Here is a 16051-nt window from a genome sequence, read left to right on the forward strand (position 1 = left end):
TTTTATCCTTACCTCAGAGCCTGAGTTTGGGACAATTAGTCTGCTCTGGAAAGATTTTGGACCTGGAGGGGCATTGGGGAGGAGCTTTGTTGTCCAATCAATAAGTTCGGTCCCTCCTTGGCAGGCAGAGCCTCTGGTGATCCACCTTCTGGGCAGTTTTACCCAGAAGTCTTACCACTTCTGGGCTGAGTGATAAGACTCTAATGTTGGCCTCATCTCATCCACTAGGAAGGTGTCAAAGGGTCTAAAGCACTCCAGTGATTTTTGGAACCCCTGGAATGGAAGTTTTGCTTGGTTAAAATCCTGATAAAATGATAAAGTCATTTGTGTATTAACTCCTCAGGCTTTGAGATGTGTGTGGTAATGGGAGACCCATGCTTTGGCCTGCTACAGAGCTGCTGACTGGATGGCTCTTCACTGTGTCCTGAGGCAAGTGTTGCTGCCTAAGTATGGGCCCTCAGAGTTGTACTCCCCTTGACCATCTGTGAGAGTCTTATCACCTCCTCTTGCTGGCAGGGGGGGCCGTAGGCACTGAGACCTTTGTATGGCCCAGAGTTGGAGTAGCTCAGCCAGTGTCTGCCTGGCTTGTCAAGAAGACAAATTGGTCCTGTGGCTCTTTGGGACTGTCTCTGGAAGTCTGGTTCTATCCTTTGTAGCAGTATCTGACAGGCTGCTTCAGAGAGCCTCAGAACCAGCTCGGGCCATGGCTTAACCATATGTTCCATCTCTGCTTCCCCACATCTCACCTGGTACAGAATAGAGGCTGCTACTACCTCCTAGGTCTGGGACTTGGGTTGCACTTCTTTGTGTTTTGAGTATTTCTGGACCTTGCAAGGCCTTGGCCATTTGTTTGGGCTCCTCTGTCCTCTGGCAGCTAGAGAGTGCAGGCTGGAGGGCTTGCCCCTGAACTCCTAAGGAGAAGGAGCCACTGTTGTTCCTGGAAAATGTTTTGCTTCGGGTGAGATATTTTTGTGTTTTTTTTTTTTTTTTTTTTTTTTTAAACTTGTGTGACTCTTGAGACCCAACTCTTTTTTTTTCCCTAATATTTTTAGAAATCAAGGTATGAAACAGGCACAGTAGGGTACATAAAGCATACAAACATGAAATGCACAGCTCCATATGTTTTTATGCGAGTATGGGCCTGTGTAACCACCACCCAGATCAAGATAAAGAACCTTTTCCATCATCCTAGAAATTGCCTCGTGCCCCTCCTCAGTTAGTAATGCCCTCCGCCTGTCAGGTAACCACTGTTCTGACTTCTATTACTTTTGGTTCATTTTGACTGTTCTTTTTATTTTATTTTATTTTATTTTATTTTATTTTATTTATTTATTTTTTTAATTTTTATTTATTTATGATAGTCACACAGGGGGAGAGAGAGAGAGAGAGAGGCAGAGACACAGGCAGAGGGAGAAGCAGGCTCCATGCACCGGGAGCCCGACATGGGATTCGATCCCGGATCTCCAGGATCATGCCCTGGGCCAATATTTTGACTGTTCTTGACTTTGAATAAGTAGAATCATACAAAATGTACTCTTTTATGTCTGACTTCCTTTGCTCAACATTATGAGAGAGTCCTCCACGGTTGTTGTATATATTAGTATTCAGCCTTTTCATTGCTGTATAGTGTTACATTATATCTCCTTAGGGTACTTTATCCCTTCTCCTTTTGTTGAACTGCATACCTTTAGCCCTTAGGTACATGTTTGTCGAATGAGTATATGAATGTTCAGTCTGATAGAATATCCCGAGGCCTGTCAGCTTGTCCAAATCTCCCTCCTCCTTTAAAACCTAATTCCAGTCCTTTGGATATGTGGCCTTCTTGTCTCTTCTGGAATCTGCACCAGCTTCCCTCTTTGAACTCCTATGATAGGGAGAAGCTGGCCCCAGGCCTGTGGAAGTGGTCTTTGGGCCATACTGACCCATTTAGTTATTCTTTCAGTAGATGTTGATTGAATACCCACTCTGTGTCTCATACTATTCTAGGTATTGAGGATACAGCAGTGATCAAAGAGATAAACCTTTAAAACATCCTGCCTTCATGGAGTTTACATTCCAGGGCATGCAGCCAGCACTGCCCTCTGCGCTTTGGACCGTGGTGCCAGAAGAATCTTGGTTTTGTCCAGGCTCCTCTGTGAGGTTCTGCAGGAGCTGGGTGGCATTGGCTCTTGCCATCTTGACAAGGCCTCTGTAGGGCATGTGGGCTTTTGTCTCCCTCTCCTGCTGCTGCTGCTGCTGCTGCTTGGCAGTGAAAGGGTTTCCTCAGTATTGGTGCATCCTTTCTACTCTCCAGGAGTCTGATTCCCTCGGTGAGAGGAGAGAATTAATCTCCAACTTTCCATGCCTGTAAGGTGAGTGACCTCTGTTTTGTCAGCACTTGCCAATCTGTCCTCTAATTCCCAGCAAGGGTAGGTAATGGAGACATAACTCTGTGCTAAAGCAAACCACTAGTTTTCCTTGTGGCGATACGGAACTGATCCAGGCACTGGGAATGATGGGGCAGTCTGTGGGGATCTCACAGGTGCACGGGCATCTGGAGATTGCAGGGGCATTGACACCTGAGCTCCTTTGGTCCTGAATTGCAGTTGGCAGATTCAAGGAGGGAAAACACCCTGCCATCGTATTCTCTTTAACCACCACCCATGCCTGTGGGGCAGTTGCCTCAGTTTGGTCTAAAATACGTTTCCAGTTGTTGGGCTTCTAAGAGCACATGGGAGGCTGCAAACACCCCAGTGAGGAAGAGGAGTCCAGAAGGATGGGTCTTAGAAGATGAAGGCTGGGGAACTCCAGGCTGCAGCTGGTGTAGTGGCCTGTGCCTGAATGATCTGTGGACTTTGGAGGCTTAGCTCAGTAGGGCTTGGGAAAGATGGCTGTGAGTGGGTGGGATAAATTTTCAGTGTCCCTGGCTAAAGGGTGACATACTCAGACTTGATAGTTCTGTAAAACTGTTTCTTCCAAAGCCTGCAAGGATGTTGGTTTGGGGAAGAAAGCTAGCCGCCCAGAGAATCCCGAGAGCCTGACAGGCCTTTTTCTCTGCGATTCTTTCTTGCAGGCAGCCTGAGGCAGCCTGTCTCTTTGTTAACAGAGTGACAGCAATGTGACACCATGGAAATAATTACTAACAAATCACGGTGCTGACTGCAAACAGCTCTCTGTCTTCAGAGGCATGTCAGGGTGCATTAGAGCAGGACTGGAGGAGTGGCACATGTGGGGGCCAAGGCACAGCCCGCACTCAGACGCTCTCCTCTTCTTCCCCCAGCCTGACCCCTTTCTGCTATGGCTGACTCTCCTGCTTGTTGCCTTTTCCTAGAGGTCAGCTGAGGAGGCAGCTGGATAAGTGACATGTGGCTAGTCCCACTTCTTCTGGGCAGGTAGCTCAGACTCCCATCTTTGCTAAGGAACACCTGGGTAGTGATGAGATCCAGGAGTTTTTACATTATGAAGCCTTCAAAAGGTGGAGGGATGCACCCTTTCTGATTTACTCTGCCAGTGGTTTTGGGGTGATGGGAAATATTTGCTCCAGCTGGAGTCAGACTATGGGGGAATGCCTCAGTGTGGGCCCAGCTCCCTTCCCCCACAGCCCTGGTTTCTTCTTCAATTGCCATAGTCAATTTTTGGTAAGTCGACTTTGTCCATTCCCTCTTGGTTAGCAGAGTGATTGCTCTGACTGTCAGGGCTGTAAATAATGTTCCTGGTATGTGTGGCTGGAGGCAGCCATGTGGGGTAGGGAACAGAGTGGAAGGAGGAGCAGCACTCTGAGGGCTCCCTCGCTCTCCCCCCTCCCCTCTCATACAATATTTATCCAGGGATGGGAGTCAGATGCAGCGACCTCAGGGGTCACCCAGTTAAATAGCTTCTGAACCTCCCTGCATTCTAATTGCTGCAGTTGTCCTTTGCTCTGGAGACTTCTCCTCCCCATTGTCTGCTGAGGCACACACTAATGGCTCTCTTCCCTGGCCCTGCTGGGAGGCATATGGGGGGGGGGGTGCAAGGGAGAGGGCTCATTGCTACCTTCCTTTCCCCCGGGATAAGGGAATCTAGGGCCTATTAACAAGTGGCTTTAGCTAGAAGGAGCACAGATCCCTGCCTCCCTCCTGCCCCTTCCCCAGAGTTGGCTGGAGAAGGAGCCCAGGCAATGGGGCTTGGTTTATGGGGCCAAGGGTCTTCACCCATTTCCAGTCCTATAAGCAGAATTGTGAGACTAGTGACTCTTCTGCAAGGCAACAGATCCAGGAGCACTCAGCTGAGGAGTGTCATCTTGTGTTTCTATGGATGGTCCCACATTCAGGCTTTGGAAACTTCTAATGAATGATATTTCCTGTGGGAATATCTGCATTTTGCCCAAAGATTGGCCCATTGAAAAGTCTCTTTGATCCCCCAGAGGTTGAGGTTGATTTAGGTGATGGATGAGGGTAGCAGGTGTGCCCCCATTTGGTGATTTAGGAGTGGCATATGCCACGTGTCTTCACTAGGCCCTTCTTTGTAAATGTCAGCTCTTCTCTCTCAAGGAATTCTTTTGGAAACTGCCACTGAAGGTGCGGACTGCTGTGCATGCTGGAGGTGCTGGTATATTCCAGCAGTAGCCTGAAGTCAGCCCCTGTTGAAAGCTGCTCCGGGCCGGGAAGTCCTGTGCTAGGGACTGTCAGGACTGATCACCAGGTGATCAGGACAGAAAGCAGCACGTGAATAAATCACCTGCACACTGGGTAAGGTGGAGTGTGAGAGCACCACGTAGGGAAGATACCGAACAAGTGCCGTTGAGAACCCAGAGGAGAACAGCAGAGAGACTGAATGGGTAGTATTTTTTAGCAGGAAACTTTTTAAAAAACCAAAATATTAAAGCCTAACATTACAAAATATATAAAAGTTGAGCTGCTCTGGTTGAAGCTGGGGCAAGGCCCCACCTACCGTTCTTCCTCCTATTCCCCCAGTCCCCAACGTGGCCTGATGTCCCTTCTAGAATCCTCGAACCCCATCGAGCACAGTTTAAAAACCACTGGGCTGTTCTGATGCCCACCTGGAAGGGTTCACTCCGTGTAGGCCACGTGCTTACCTGTTTTGAAGGAGTTCAGGGCGTTGGGATCAGGGCGGAGGAGATCATCCAGAGGGTTCGGGGAACAGCTGTGTCCTTGAGTGTATCCGAGCAGATCGACAGAACCTGACCGCCTGCAGATGCCTCTCCGTGGAGCCTCCAGAGGGCATTGTAGGCCACACAAAAGCAGCCCAGGCAAAGGGTCAAGATGGCCATAGGCTAGGTGGAGGCTGTAGTGGGGGGGGTGAGTGAGATATCTTGGAAACAGCTCAAACTGCTAAGGAACTCTCGATTTCCTTGGCCAAAAGAGAGGACAGCTCATCAGCTGAGACACTGACCAAAGTGTCCTGGAAAGCTCCTGTCACCTGCTCCCCTCTTCCCCCCACTCCTGCCTGCCTCCTGCTGGGGCCTCTGCCATTCTATCTGGGAAAGAGTTCTCGCCAGGAACCGGTGGCAGCTCTGACACTTCCCCGCAGTCACAACAGGTGGGGCACCGTGCCCTTCCCTTGGAGGAATCGGCCTCAGGGAATTCCGGAGAGATGCTTGTCCTACTGTTCCCACTGTAGAGGGGCTAGGGAGATAGAAGGTGTTTGATTTCTTGAACTCTCTGTGGCACAGGGGAAATGTGTATTATACTGTTCCACAGCGTGTCTGTGGCACTTGTGTGCTTCTTGTCATTTTTGTGGGCTTGGTGTGGGGAAACGGTTGGCAAGTGGGCTGGCAAGCAGTGGAGCAGGGAGGTGCCGTTTACGTATCACTGCCTCTCGGAGGCTTTGGGTATCTGCTTGGCAATGGGGATTTGAGGTTGGTTTTCTCAGGGACAACCAGCAGCCTGGCCTGTGGGGCGTCCCTCTGCTCTGCCTGTGTTCTGGTTTCTGTTTGGGAACTCTCCAGAGCAGCATGTCTGGGAACACTTCCAGCTGTGCCGCCAGACCCAGACGCAGGTGACGGCCTTTCGTCTGTACCATAGGGAAACCAAGAGGAAATTAAATGTCATTTGCCCCCTGCACAGCAGGTCGCTGCCAGAGCAGACACTGCTGATCAGAGTTGTGCAGAGGGTACCCGAGGGAAGGCTTATGCCTGCAGCTATGCCCTCTGAGCTGTGGAGACTCCCAGGTGATGGCCTGGCTCACTCCCAGAGCTTTCTTTGCCAGGCTGGATTCACCCTGGCTTGGAGCCCAGCCCTGTGCTACATGGCAGCTGTGGCCTATGCCAGGCCAGAGGTGTGTGTGTACCAGTGGGAGGGAATGGAGGGAGACGGGCAGGGCCTGGGAGAAGAGGACACACAGGAGGTAATGAGGTGATCAGCCCTTCCCAGAGAAGCTACATGGTATTGTGGAAAGAGATGGGCCTTTAGAATTAGGAGACCTCGGTTCGAGTCCTGACTCCAGTACTTAGGAGTTGTAGGATCTTGGGCAAGTCACATTCCCACTCAACCTCCACATACTTATCTGTAAAATGGAGATTATGATAAGCTCTGGTTCCTGCCACCTGTGGGGGAAGTACTTCCTGTTGGGACTGGTGCCAGTTTCCTCCCCCCTCACCTCCCCTAGATCTGGAAGGGAGTCCCTGGAGCCCCTTGCCCTGGGCCTTCCTGTGAAGTGAGTTGGCTGAAGTTGATGGGGAAAAGGGGTGGGCAGTAGGTCTGGCCTGGAAGCATAGCTGGTGATCTCCCCCACCTGAGGCCTTTCCTTCCTGTCCTGGTCTATGGGTCGTGGTGGTCACCCTCCCAATTACAGGGCTCACCTGGCCCCCTCCAGCCTCATACATAGCATTCTCCCGTTGGGAGGCTTGTCCCCACCCCTCCTTTGCTTTGGTGTCCTAGCGGTAGGCCATAGTTCTCCGCTCTGCAGTGACATTTATTAACAGGGCTTTGGGAAAAGATGTTTTAATACTGCGAGGTTCTCCCTAGAAAACTCCCCACCCCCCCATCTGAAGCATGGCTGCTGGTGGTGAAATTCATTAGTGTTCCCTGACAGGCAGTGGCGACAGAGGCGCTCACTGTCTGCTTCCCGCTCCCTCGCTCTCGTGCTCCTGCTTCACGCACACTGATATTTAAAGCTGATGGGCTGCTTATAGACTTCTTGTACCATGACAAGTTTGGGGAGGGGGGTGGGGGAGGAAGAGACAGACAAGGAGCCAGCTGTCACGCTGGTATTTCAAACAGTACTCTCTCCTGACCCTTCGCAGGCTCCAGCAAGTGTATCATCTTTCTGAAGCCTGTGGTTGGAATTGTAACCTGCAGCTGTCCCAGAGGATGGGGGCAAGTGTGAGAGCAAAGTGGGCTGAGGAGTCGGTGCTCTCCCAGGGCTATGGGCAGGCAGAGAAGAAGGAATGGAGGGAGAGGGGGAGAGAGAGAGAGAGAGAAAGTGTGTGTGTGTGTATGTGTGTTCATGTTCCAACAGAGGGGACTGAAGCAGAATGTTTGTAAATGTTCCCCAGCAGTGCTCTCCCATCATCAGAAATGGGATGGCCCTTTTATCTTTCCTAAGGTGATCTTTATGTTTCATGCTGTGATTATCTTCTGTGTGGTCTTGGAATCTCCCTGAATCTAGGAATCAGGTTTGATTGGTTTCTGCCCTTGAGGGTCCTGGGTCTCAGCGATGCCCTTAAGTATGTGGTGACAATTAAGGTGGAAAGTTCTCCCATTTAATGTCTTGGTGCCTTGACTTTTGTTCCCACCGATTTGTATACTGATTCTTTAGATTTGGAGAATGAGTTCCGAGGTGCCTCCTCCATGCACAACTCCTCTCATCCCCAGGCTTCTTGGAATTCATTTTTTTGTAATTGTTCAGTGGTTTTAGAACTTCCCTTTCTGTGTCATCCCTAGCAAAGTTTCACTGGTGTATTTTTCCTGACTAAGGCACTGTCTTCTCAAGGCAGGTGGCCTGGAAGCCTCTCTAAAGGCTGTTGCAGGTTTGGTCACAGCTGACCTCCTTATAGCCAGCACTTCATGAGTGCTTATGTAGGAATGTGTTTCCCTTGGCTAGCTCCTACAACCTTCACAGAGCAGGGCACGGACGTGACGTAACTTGCTCAAGGACACATGGGCACTTGACCAAGTTGTCTCTTGGTGCAGCAGAGCCATGTGCTGGGTGGGGTCGTACTGCCCTCTCCCTCCTCCCGCCCCCTTCTAGCTCTGGGGGTCTGCAGTGGGGGAGCCATTAGGGAATGGGCCTGACTCCTCTACTCCTGGCTCTTTTAGCCTTGTTGCCATCAGTCCTGCCATTGGCTTCCTCAGTTTCAGCACAACTGTGTGTGTGTGTGTGTGTGTGTGTCTGTTTACTTAAGGGGCAGAGAGGGGTTACTGGACACCTCTCTTAAAGCACCCAGGACATCTCCAGGTGGAGAGTGGAGCCAGAATGCTGCTTCTGTCTGGAGACTGAGGTACATTCTTGAACTGCCCAGGATCATCTTTAAGTGATCACCTTCTCCAGCCCCCCTGGCCTCCATCCCTCACCGCACCCTGCACCCTCTCCTCTAGGCTTCTAGGAGGGGTTGCCGGCATGGGGCTGCTGTCTCGGGCAGCACTTTTGTCTCCCTTCCTGACCTTGCCGATCCCTGCATTGTCTGAAAGTCCCGAGTGTGCAGCCTGCCACGGATGGCCCAGGCCATGTCTCCTGCCATGGTGCATCTCGCAGGTGAGACGGAAACTAACCAGCTTTGATAAGCAGGAGGCTCAAGCATTAATTTTTTATACGTCAGCAGTGGCCGAGTGAGTGAATTCAATTATAAGTCTGCTCCCCCCAATGTAGGTGTTCAGAGCAGAGACTAAGGAACCTGTTGAAATGAGAAACCCCTATTTCCTGGCTTGACCCCCTCACTAATTCGGGTTAAATTGCTACGCTATTGCAGTGGTGACACATTGTGCCTGCCTCTGTTTGTACAAGAGGATGCGGTGGGGGAGGAGGAGGGACCAATTTGCGCAGAGATAAAGGTGTCGTGGCAGATAACTAACGTCCCAGCCTTGTGCCCGCTCTCATTGTAGCTCAATTTGCTCCGTGTGGAAGCCCAGCCTTCCCCTCTTTCTTCCTTCCCTCCCCTTGCTCATATTTTACCTCGATGCCACAGTGTAATGATGCCCTGCGTAGTGGGGGAGGAGATAGGCACCTCTGGCTGACAGCCCTTCCCGATAACCAAATTCCAGCCCATCCATCACTAGCTACTCTCCTCAACTTGAGGAAAAGTGATCGTGAAAGGCGGGCCGTTTATCACCCAGGGTCTGTTTATCTCCTCTGGTGGGGGGGGAACGGAAACAGAGACAAAGAGCTGCGTCCCTAGCTAAGTGCTGCCTTGCCTGGGACAGCCTGCGTGTGCCGGGTGCACGCTCATCACACCGGCCAGCAAGGCTCTGACTAGGTGCGCCTCCCAGACTGGGATCCAGTGGAAACGGGACCTTTCCCGAGGCCTAGGAAACATGGCAGCTCTGAAACATAGGACAGCGGTGACAACATTCTGTGGGCACGTTTGTGTCAGAATGAGCAAACGTAGGGAGCCTACATGGAAGTAAACCCCACTCCCCCTCATGGGTGTCCCTTTGGCAGGAGCATCCATCTGGCTGATTGGTTGGGTCTCTTGGCCTACTCCTTCCCCGGGCTGGGCCTTCCCTCCCTCCATGGTGAAACTGTGACTTGGAAGAAGACTGAGACAAGCCTTTTTCTCTCCCACCTCTTTTCTTTGTTCCTTAACACTCCTCCGTTTCCACGTATCAGATGGGATAAAATAGTTTGCTGTTGTAGGTGAGCAGTATGTGCCTCCTCGAGCTTTTGGACACCAGGACTCACAGCCTACATTACTTCAAGATCTGGGTCTCACGGCCTTCCCAGAGCAGCAGAAAAGGGATCACGTACGGCTCCAGATTCAGCTGGCCTCCTGTTCTTTAAGGGCTCAAGTCTGCTAAAAGTGAGAGTGGCCTGTATCTCCCTGGGATCGAGTTGCCCTCAGACTTAGAAAAGCACAGAAGGAATAGGCTGCATAGCCTTTGCCAGCACTGGTGCCTGCGCTCCTGCTGGTCATGGCTGTTGGTGTCTGCCAGTCTGTCTGTCAGACCTCCATGGATGCTGCTGGCCTCCTCAACCCAAGCCTAGCGGTTCTAGCAGAGCCCCCCCAGCTCTGTTTCACCTAATCTTCAAAGCTGAGCTCCTGTTCACAATGGCTTCATCCTGCCCCTACCCATTAGCGAGGGTGGTGTTCCCTTAACGAGCTAGTCCCCTGCCTTGGCTGGCGCCGAGCTGCTCACACCTGTTTGCCATCAGGGCTGTCTGGGCCCAGCCCAAACGCTGGACTGCAGGTGGTGGGGCTGGATGAGGGGTGGGGAGGGCTGGGTCCCTTATGCTTTGTGCCTGATACTTGGAGGAGGGCAGTTTCTTGTACCCCTCTTCCTCCCACTATTCTTTCTAAATGGCGGGATCTCTGCTTCCTTTTTTTATTATTTGGAAGGAGTAATGAGGGAACTTGAGGAATACCCCATCTTTTCTAGCTCTTGCCTGGAGTTAGAAGTAGCGAGGAGCTACTCAGGCTTCTTTGAGCAGGGTTTGATGTTCTGTGCTGATGACCCTGGGGCCCAGTGTGATAAGAGCAGCGTCACATGAGAAGTGCTGAAGGTGGAGCCCCTTTGTAGCCCTAGGCCCCACAGTATTTGGAAAGTGATCATAATCCCTCGGTTTAGAGCCCACGGCAGGACTGGGGGGCCCTTCCTTAAAGGGGGCCCCTTGCATTCATGAAGCTAAAGGAAGTTTTGATTTGGTTGAAAAAATCTCATTCCTTTTTATGGCCTGGACATAATTGGCTCTTTTCTATTGGCCATCAGTGATGTCATTCCGACCCTCATAAAGAAGGGGAAATCACACCTGTGGACTTGGTGCATAAAATTTCATTGGGCAGCAGTAATAAGCATGGCCAGATGATGTTTGGGCAGTTGCGGAGCTCTGTGCCCAGTGATTCCAGCTGCACAGAGACCTGGGCACCATAAACCTGCCTGCACGTTCATGCCCGCAGGCTAGTTCAGGGCCCACTGCCAGTGGCTCTTTCCCTGGGATCAGTATCTGGTAGGAACTCACAGCATTTAGACCCTTTGTGCCAGTGGGGCTTTTGCCCTTTTCCTTTACAAGTTGATGGAACCATGTACCCCATGGTACCCACAGACCCTAGCCTTAGGCTCCTAAGAACCTTGGAGCCAGATGTGACCTTGAGCAGTAACCGCCATGCCTACCATGCTACCTGCCTCTCTAAGGCCCCAGCCCTTACCTCCCTGGGGACTGTAAAGAGCTCTGAGTGCATGTGCATGACTGATGCCTTGTGCAGTCAGAAGGCTGAGATCCTACTTCTCATTCTCCCCTTGGTTTGTTATGTGATTGAGCAAATCCTTTTTCTTCTCTGGGCATTGCTTTCCTATTTTATGTAGGGTCTGATGACTATTCTGACCTACCCTCCTCCATGGCTTCTCTTGGTGCTCTCTAAGCTGGGTAGGGTTCTGTCATAGAAATGCGTAGCTGTCTTCCCATGAGGCATCTGGAAGTTCAAGTTCTGGCATTTGGCTCTGAGTCTCTTGTGAAGATGGGCCTGGACCATGCTACATCTCTACTGCTTGTGTCTTGGAGTCACAGGGCTAGAACCAGCCACAGACTGGAGGACTCAACAACCTAAATGCCTGTGAGTCTGCAAACTGCATGTGTCCCTGCAAGTACTAGAGCCTGAGTGAAAATTATAGTCCCGTCCTCCTCTGCTTCAGTCAGCCATGGGGTACAGATAGCACTCAGGGTCGCTGCTGAGCCTCATCTGAGGCTGACCATCCAGCCTGACAGTCTGTCTCCTCTGTCTTTGACACAGCCTCTCTGGTATGGGTCCTCCTCTGAGAGGATCAGGTAAGATTCTACTGTGCTAGACCCTTCCTACCTGGGTAGAAATGGCTACTTTTGAAATCTTGCTGGAGAGGGAGCCCCCCCGCCTGCACCCCCAACCAAGGGTAGCCACAGCCAGTAGGGCTTCTGGTCCATCTCAAAGAATTGAGGCACTGGGAATGGCTAAGGGAGAATATGATAGGTAGCCCAGGACCCCTGCTTTTTGCTGGCCAGTCCCCCTGACCTCTTCCTTTGCAGATTCTGCTGCTTCTGGTGACCCCCTTCACTCACAAGACCTTAATATGAGTTTTCAAAAATAGCTGAGCTCAGCAAGCATTTTCACAAATAACAAGGGTAAGGAACATGAAAGAAAAATAGAAGGAAATAAGAAAATTATCTAGACAATACAGTTCTCCTTAAGCAACCACACTTTAGCTCCTAAGGCTATCTATCTTTCATCCTTCAAAACCTTGCCTAGGGACACCTGGGTGGCTCAGCAGTTGAGTGTCTGCCTTTGGCTTAGGTGGTGATCCTGGGGTCCTGGGATCAAGTCCCGAATCAAGCTCCTTTCAAGGAGCCTGCTGCTCCCTCTGCCTGTATTTCTGTCTCTCTCTCTCTCTCTCTCTCTCTCTCTCTCTCATGAATAAATAAAATCTTTAAAAAAACAGAAAAAAAGCCTTACCTAGTCTCTTTACATTCTTGGTCCTCAGTTCCCACATGGGGATGTGCTCCCTGCATATTACTTCATCTTGGTCTCAGCCAGAATTTGCCTTCTGGGAAATTGGTTGTAATTAATGTACCTGAGCCGCCTGGATATTTGAGAGGAACCTCCCTTCAAGTAAGATATCTCAGGTCTCAGAAAAGTAAATCCTTACTATACTGCCTGAAATATGGGTATCACTTTCCTCTCAGAGTCTGTCAAATAATGGAGGGAAGGCTGGACTGCCCTGGATCTTTCTCTGACGGAACCAATCATCTTAACTGGATTCTTACTGCCAAACTTCCTCAAAAAGGAGCTTACAGTGTGGTCTCCACTTTCTTATCTCTTAATCCTTGTTTGACATGTTGCATGCTGCCTTCTGCTCCCACCAACCCACTGATACCAAATTCATTAGGTTTTTCTCAGGTCTCATCTTGCTTGACTACTCCATGCCATTTGATACTAATGATCTGTAATTTAAGCTCAGAAATCTGTTGTATATATTCCAGAAAGGGGAAATGTGCTTTTAGATTGTTTAGATTGACTACAAGTTGATGTAAAGTGAGGTTAAAGAGCATGTGTGGCTCTGGGTATCTGATACCCTGAAAAAGGTCCAGGAGCTCTGCCCTCTAGGAATGAAGGTGGGTTGGTAAGTCCTGACTCATAGTCCAGTATCTCCTGTGGAATTCTGGAAGGAGCTGAGCAGGGACCTCTGGGGGAAGCTTCCTGGGCCCTTAGATCTGGGAAGTATTCTGTAGGGAAGAGTTGGAAGTCTCACTCTCTAGTTTCTAAGGACTCATGGGTAGAAAATATAAAGAGATAGGTTTTAGTTTAGTATTAAGGAAGGATGTTCTAGAATTGAAGGAGTCCCAAACTAGAGCTGATTGTCATGTAAAGTAGTGAGTTCCACTGTGTGGTGATGGTCTTCTAGGATGACTTCATTTCATTTTAGTTCAGTAACACTTACGAGACATTAGCCTGGGCCCTCTGCTCATCTCACTCCATACTCTTCCTTGTTGATCTACTTGTGTGGCTTTAATTTCATTTAAATTACATTAATGAGGGATCTCTGGGTGGCGCAGCGGTTTGGCGCCTGCCTTTGACCCAGGGCACGATCCTGGGGACCCGGGATCGAATCCCATGTCGGGCTCCCGGTGCATGGAGCCTGCTTCTCCCTCTGCCTGTCTCTGCTTCTCTCTCTCTCTCTCTGTGTGTGTGTGACTATCATAAATAAATAAAAAGAAAAAAAAAGAAAAAAAATTACATTAATGATTTAGTAGTTTATATCTCCAGTCCAGACCTCTCCTCAAAACTGGATATCCAGCTGCCTCTGTAGTTATCATCCCACTGCCGCATGTCTCCTAGGCACTTTGAGTGCTTACCATGCACGATGCATGTATATAAAACTGCATTCCCAAACTTGTGCCTCCTTCCAGTGGTGCATTAGGGGTGAGACAATGAGCAGTTCACTGTGATTTGGGCAGAGAATTTAAAAACAGTAATAAAGTTGACTAGCCACTAGTCAGCTCTGGGTGTCAGATATCCTCTCTCTGCCCCTGCCTCCTCCTCTGCCTGACCCAGTGAGTAGCGTGAAGCTCGTCAAGCCACAGAGCTTTGAATTGGTCTGTACCACTTCCTCTCCTTTGGCCCCACATCCCATTTGGTTACCAAGGCCTCCTTCACATCTCCTATCTGTTCCTTGCTCATTATCTCTACAGTCTTTGCCTAGCTCTGAGCTACTACCCAGCCTTTTCAGGGTATTGTTTTTGTTGTCCCAGAAAAATATTTGTAAACCACAACTCTTCAGAGGCTCTCCCTTGCCTGTGGCCAAGCTCTTCTCTTAGCAAGAAAGTTCTGTGATCTTTCCCAGCTACTATTTCTGGTATCTTCTTCCATGTTTCCATGTATCCCAGTGCTCCTACTTAAGGCTGTTTCGTCTATTTATTTCTTTTCTTGTCTGTCCCATTGAACAAATTGTGAGCCCCTTAGAGGCAGGGGCTAAATCTTACGGGTTTTTTTGTTTTTGTTTTTGTTTTTTTAAGTCTTACGTTTTGAGCCCTAAGTACCTGTCTATTATTAAACATCAGTAAATGTTTGGTTGAATGGATTTATGAGGATACGACATCCTATCTAGAGGGAAAGATCATTTATAAATTATAAGAAAAAACAAGGACAACCCCTTAGTTTAAATTCTGACCTCTTGGGCAGCCCAGGTGGCTCAGTGGTTTAGCGCCTGCCTTTGGCCCAGGACGTAATCCTGGAGTCCCAGGATTGAGTCCCTCATCAGGCTCCCTGCATGGAGCCTGCTTCTCCCTCTGCCTGTGTCTCTGCCTCTCTCTCTGATGAATAAGTAAATAAAATCTTAAAAAAAAAAAATTCTGACCTCTTATCCTTTTGCATGGTCTCTTCTCTATTTGTAGAAAGCTTCTTGCTAGAGACTTAAATGTGAACTTAAGGCCCTGCCCAGCTATCACCAACTTGCAAGCTCCTTCTGTCCCTCCTCCCACCTTATATCCCTCCCTCTCTGCTGTAATAAAAGTTACAAACTGGTGCATTGGAAAGAACATAGGCTTTGGGGTGAGGTAGACCTGGGTTCAATTCTTGGCACTGTCAGTTTTTAGCTATGGGACCTGCGGTGACCCCTCTCATTTTCTCATCTGTAGAAGGTAGGCAACAATACCTTCTAGCATCATCACACTGAGGAATCACCTGCCAAGGCAGGTAAGATCCTTAGCATATTGCAGGCCATCAGAAAATAGTAGCTGCTAGAGGCTCCAGGTGCTCACATTTAGATCTGGAGCCCACGGTGCTAGAGGCAGGGTGCCTTTCTTGGGCAGGGTGGGACCTGTGGCTAATGGATTAGCCTTCTGAGGTCTGTTTGCATTTCCTAGACTCAGACTCTATACCTGGGATGTGGATGTTCCCAACTTGTTGTCTTTTCCCTTTCTTGTAGGCTCCCAGGCCAGTGCCAGTACTTGGGCTTGCCAGTGGCGGATTACTTCAAGCAGTGGATTAATCTGAAAAAGGTACCGTGTCTGAGCCCCATGTGGGTGCTTCCTCTGGGTCTCCTGTGCCTTCAATCCCCTCCCTCACTCACTTTTTTTATTCATTTCTCTTTTTGTTGTCATCTCTTTCCTTTTCTTTGTGTTCTCTTTTCTCAACATCCTTCCTTCCTTTTCCCTAACTAATATGCACTGGAAGATTGTGGTTCTTTCTGGGAGTGGGGAGCTGCTTGGGGATCAGGCTTCAGTGTAGAGCATGACACCGTCCTATGTGGTGTCATCCAGATGTGCAGAGAAGTCCCAAAGAAGGGGATTTTCTAGGTTCTTGCTCAGATCTGAGTCCCTGGGCTGAGCTGCATTGTCCTTAGGAGAGCTGTGGTGCTAGCTGAGTCTCTGGGAAAGTGTCCTTCTTTGATGTGATCATGAGTGTGGCCTCTGACCCTCCTGAGTGGCCCTGGGGTGTCCCTCTGGTTGGGAG

General features: G+C 49.8%; 1 protein-coding gene across 15 annotated transcripts in view; it reads left to right on the top strand.

Annotated features, from left to right (window-relative positions):
* Positions 1-16051, top strand: part of ERI3 (ERI1 exoribonuclease family member 3) — a 127659-nt gene that overhangs the window by 50819 nt on the left and 60789 nt on the right. For 12 of the 15 annotated variants that reach the window (XR_013350441.1, XM_077845299.1, XM_077845292.1 and 9 more), the window contains one exon: positions 15525-15597. The exons of 2 other annotated variants lie outside the window; for them this stretch is intronic. Coding sequence is in view for 11 of the 13 variants with exons in the window: in XM_077845299.1 (XP_077701425.1) it covers positions 15525-15597 (73 nt within the window). In the remaining 2 variants the exon portion in view is untranslated. Of the gene's footprint in view, positions 1-1986; positions 2352-15524; positions 15598-16051 lie in introns of all 15 variants that reach the window. One more of the 15 variants, XR_013350444.1, reaches the window with a different exon arrangement.

The sequence above is a fragment of the Canis aureus genome, chromosome 13 (assembly GCF_053574225.1).
Source record: "Canis aureus isolate CA01 chromosome 13, VMU_Caureus_v.1.0, whole genome shotgun sequence".
NCBI lineage: Eukaryota > Metazoa > Chordata > Mammalia > Carnivora > Canidae > Canis > Canis aureus.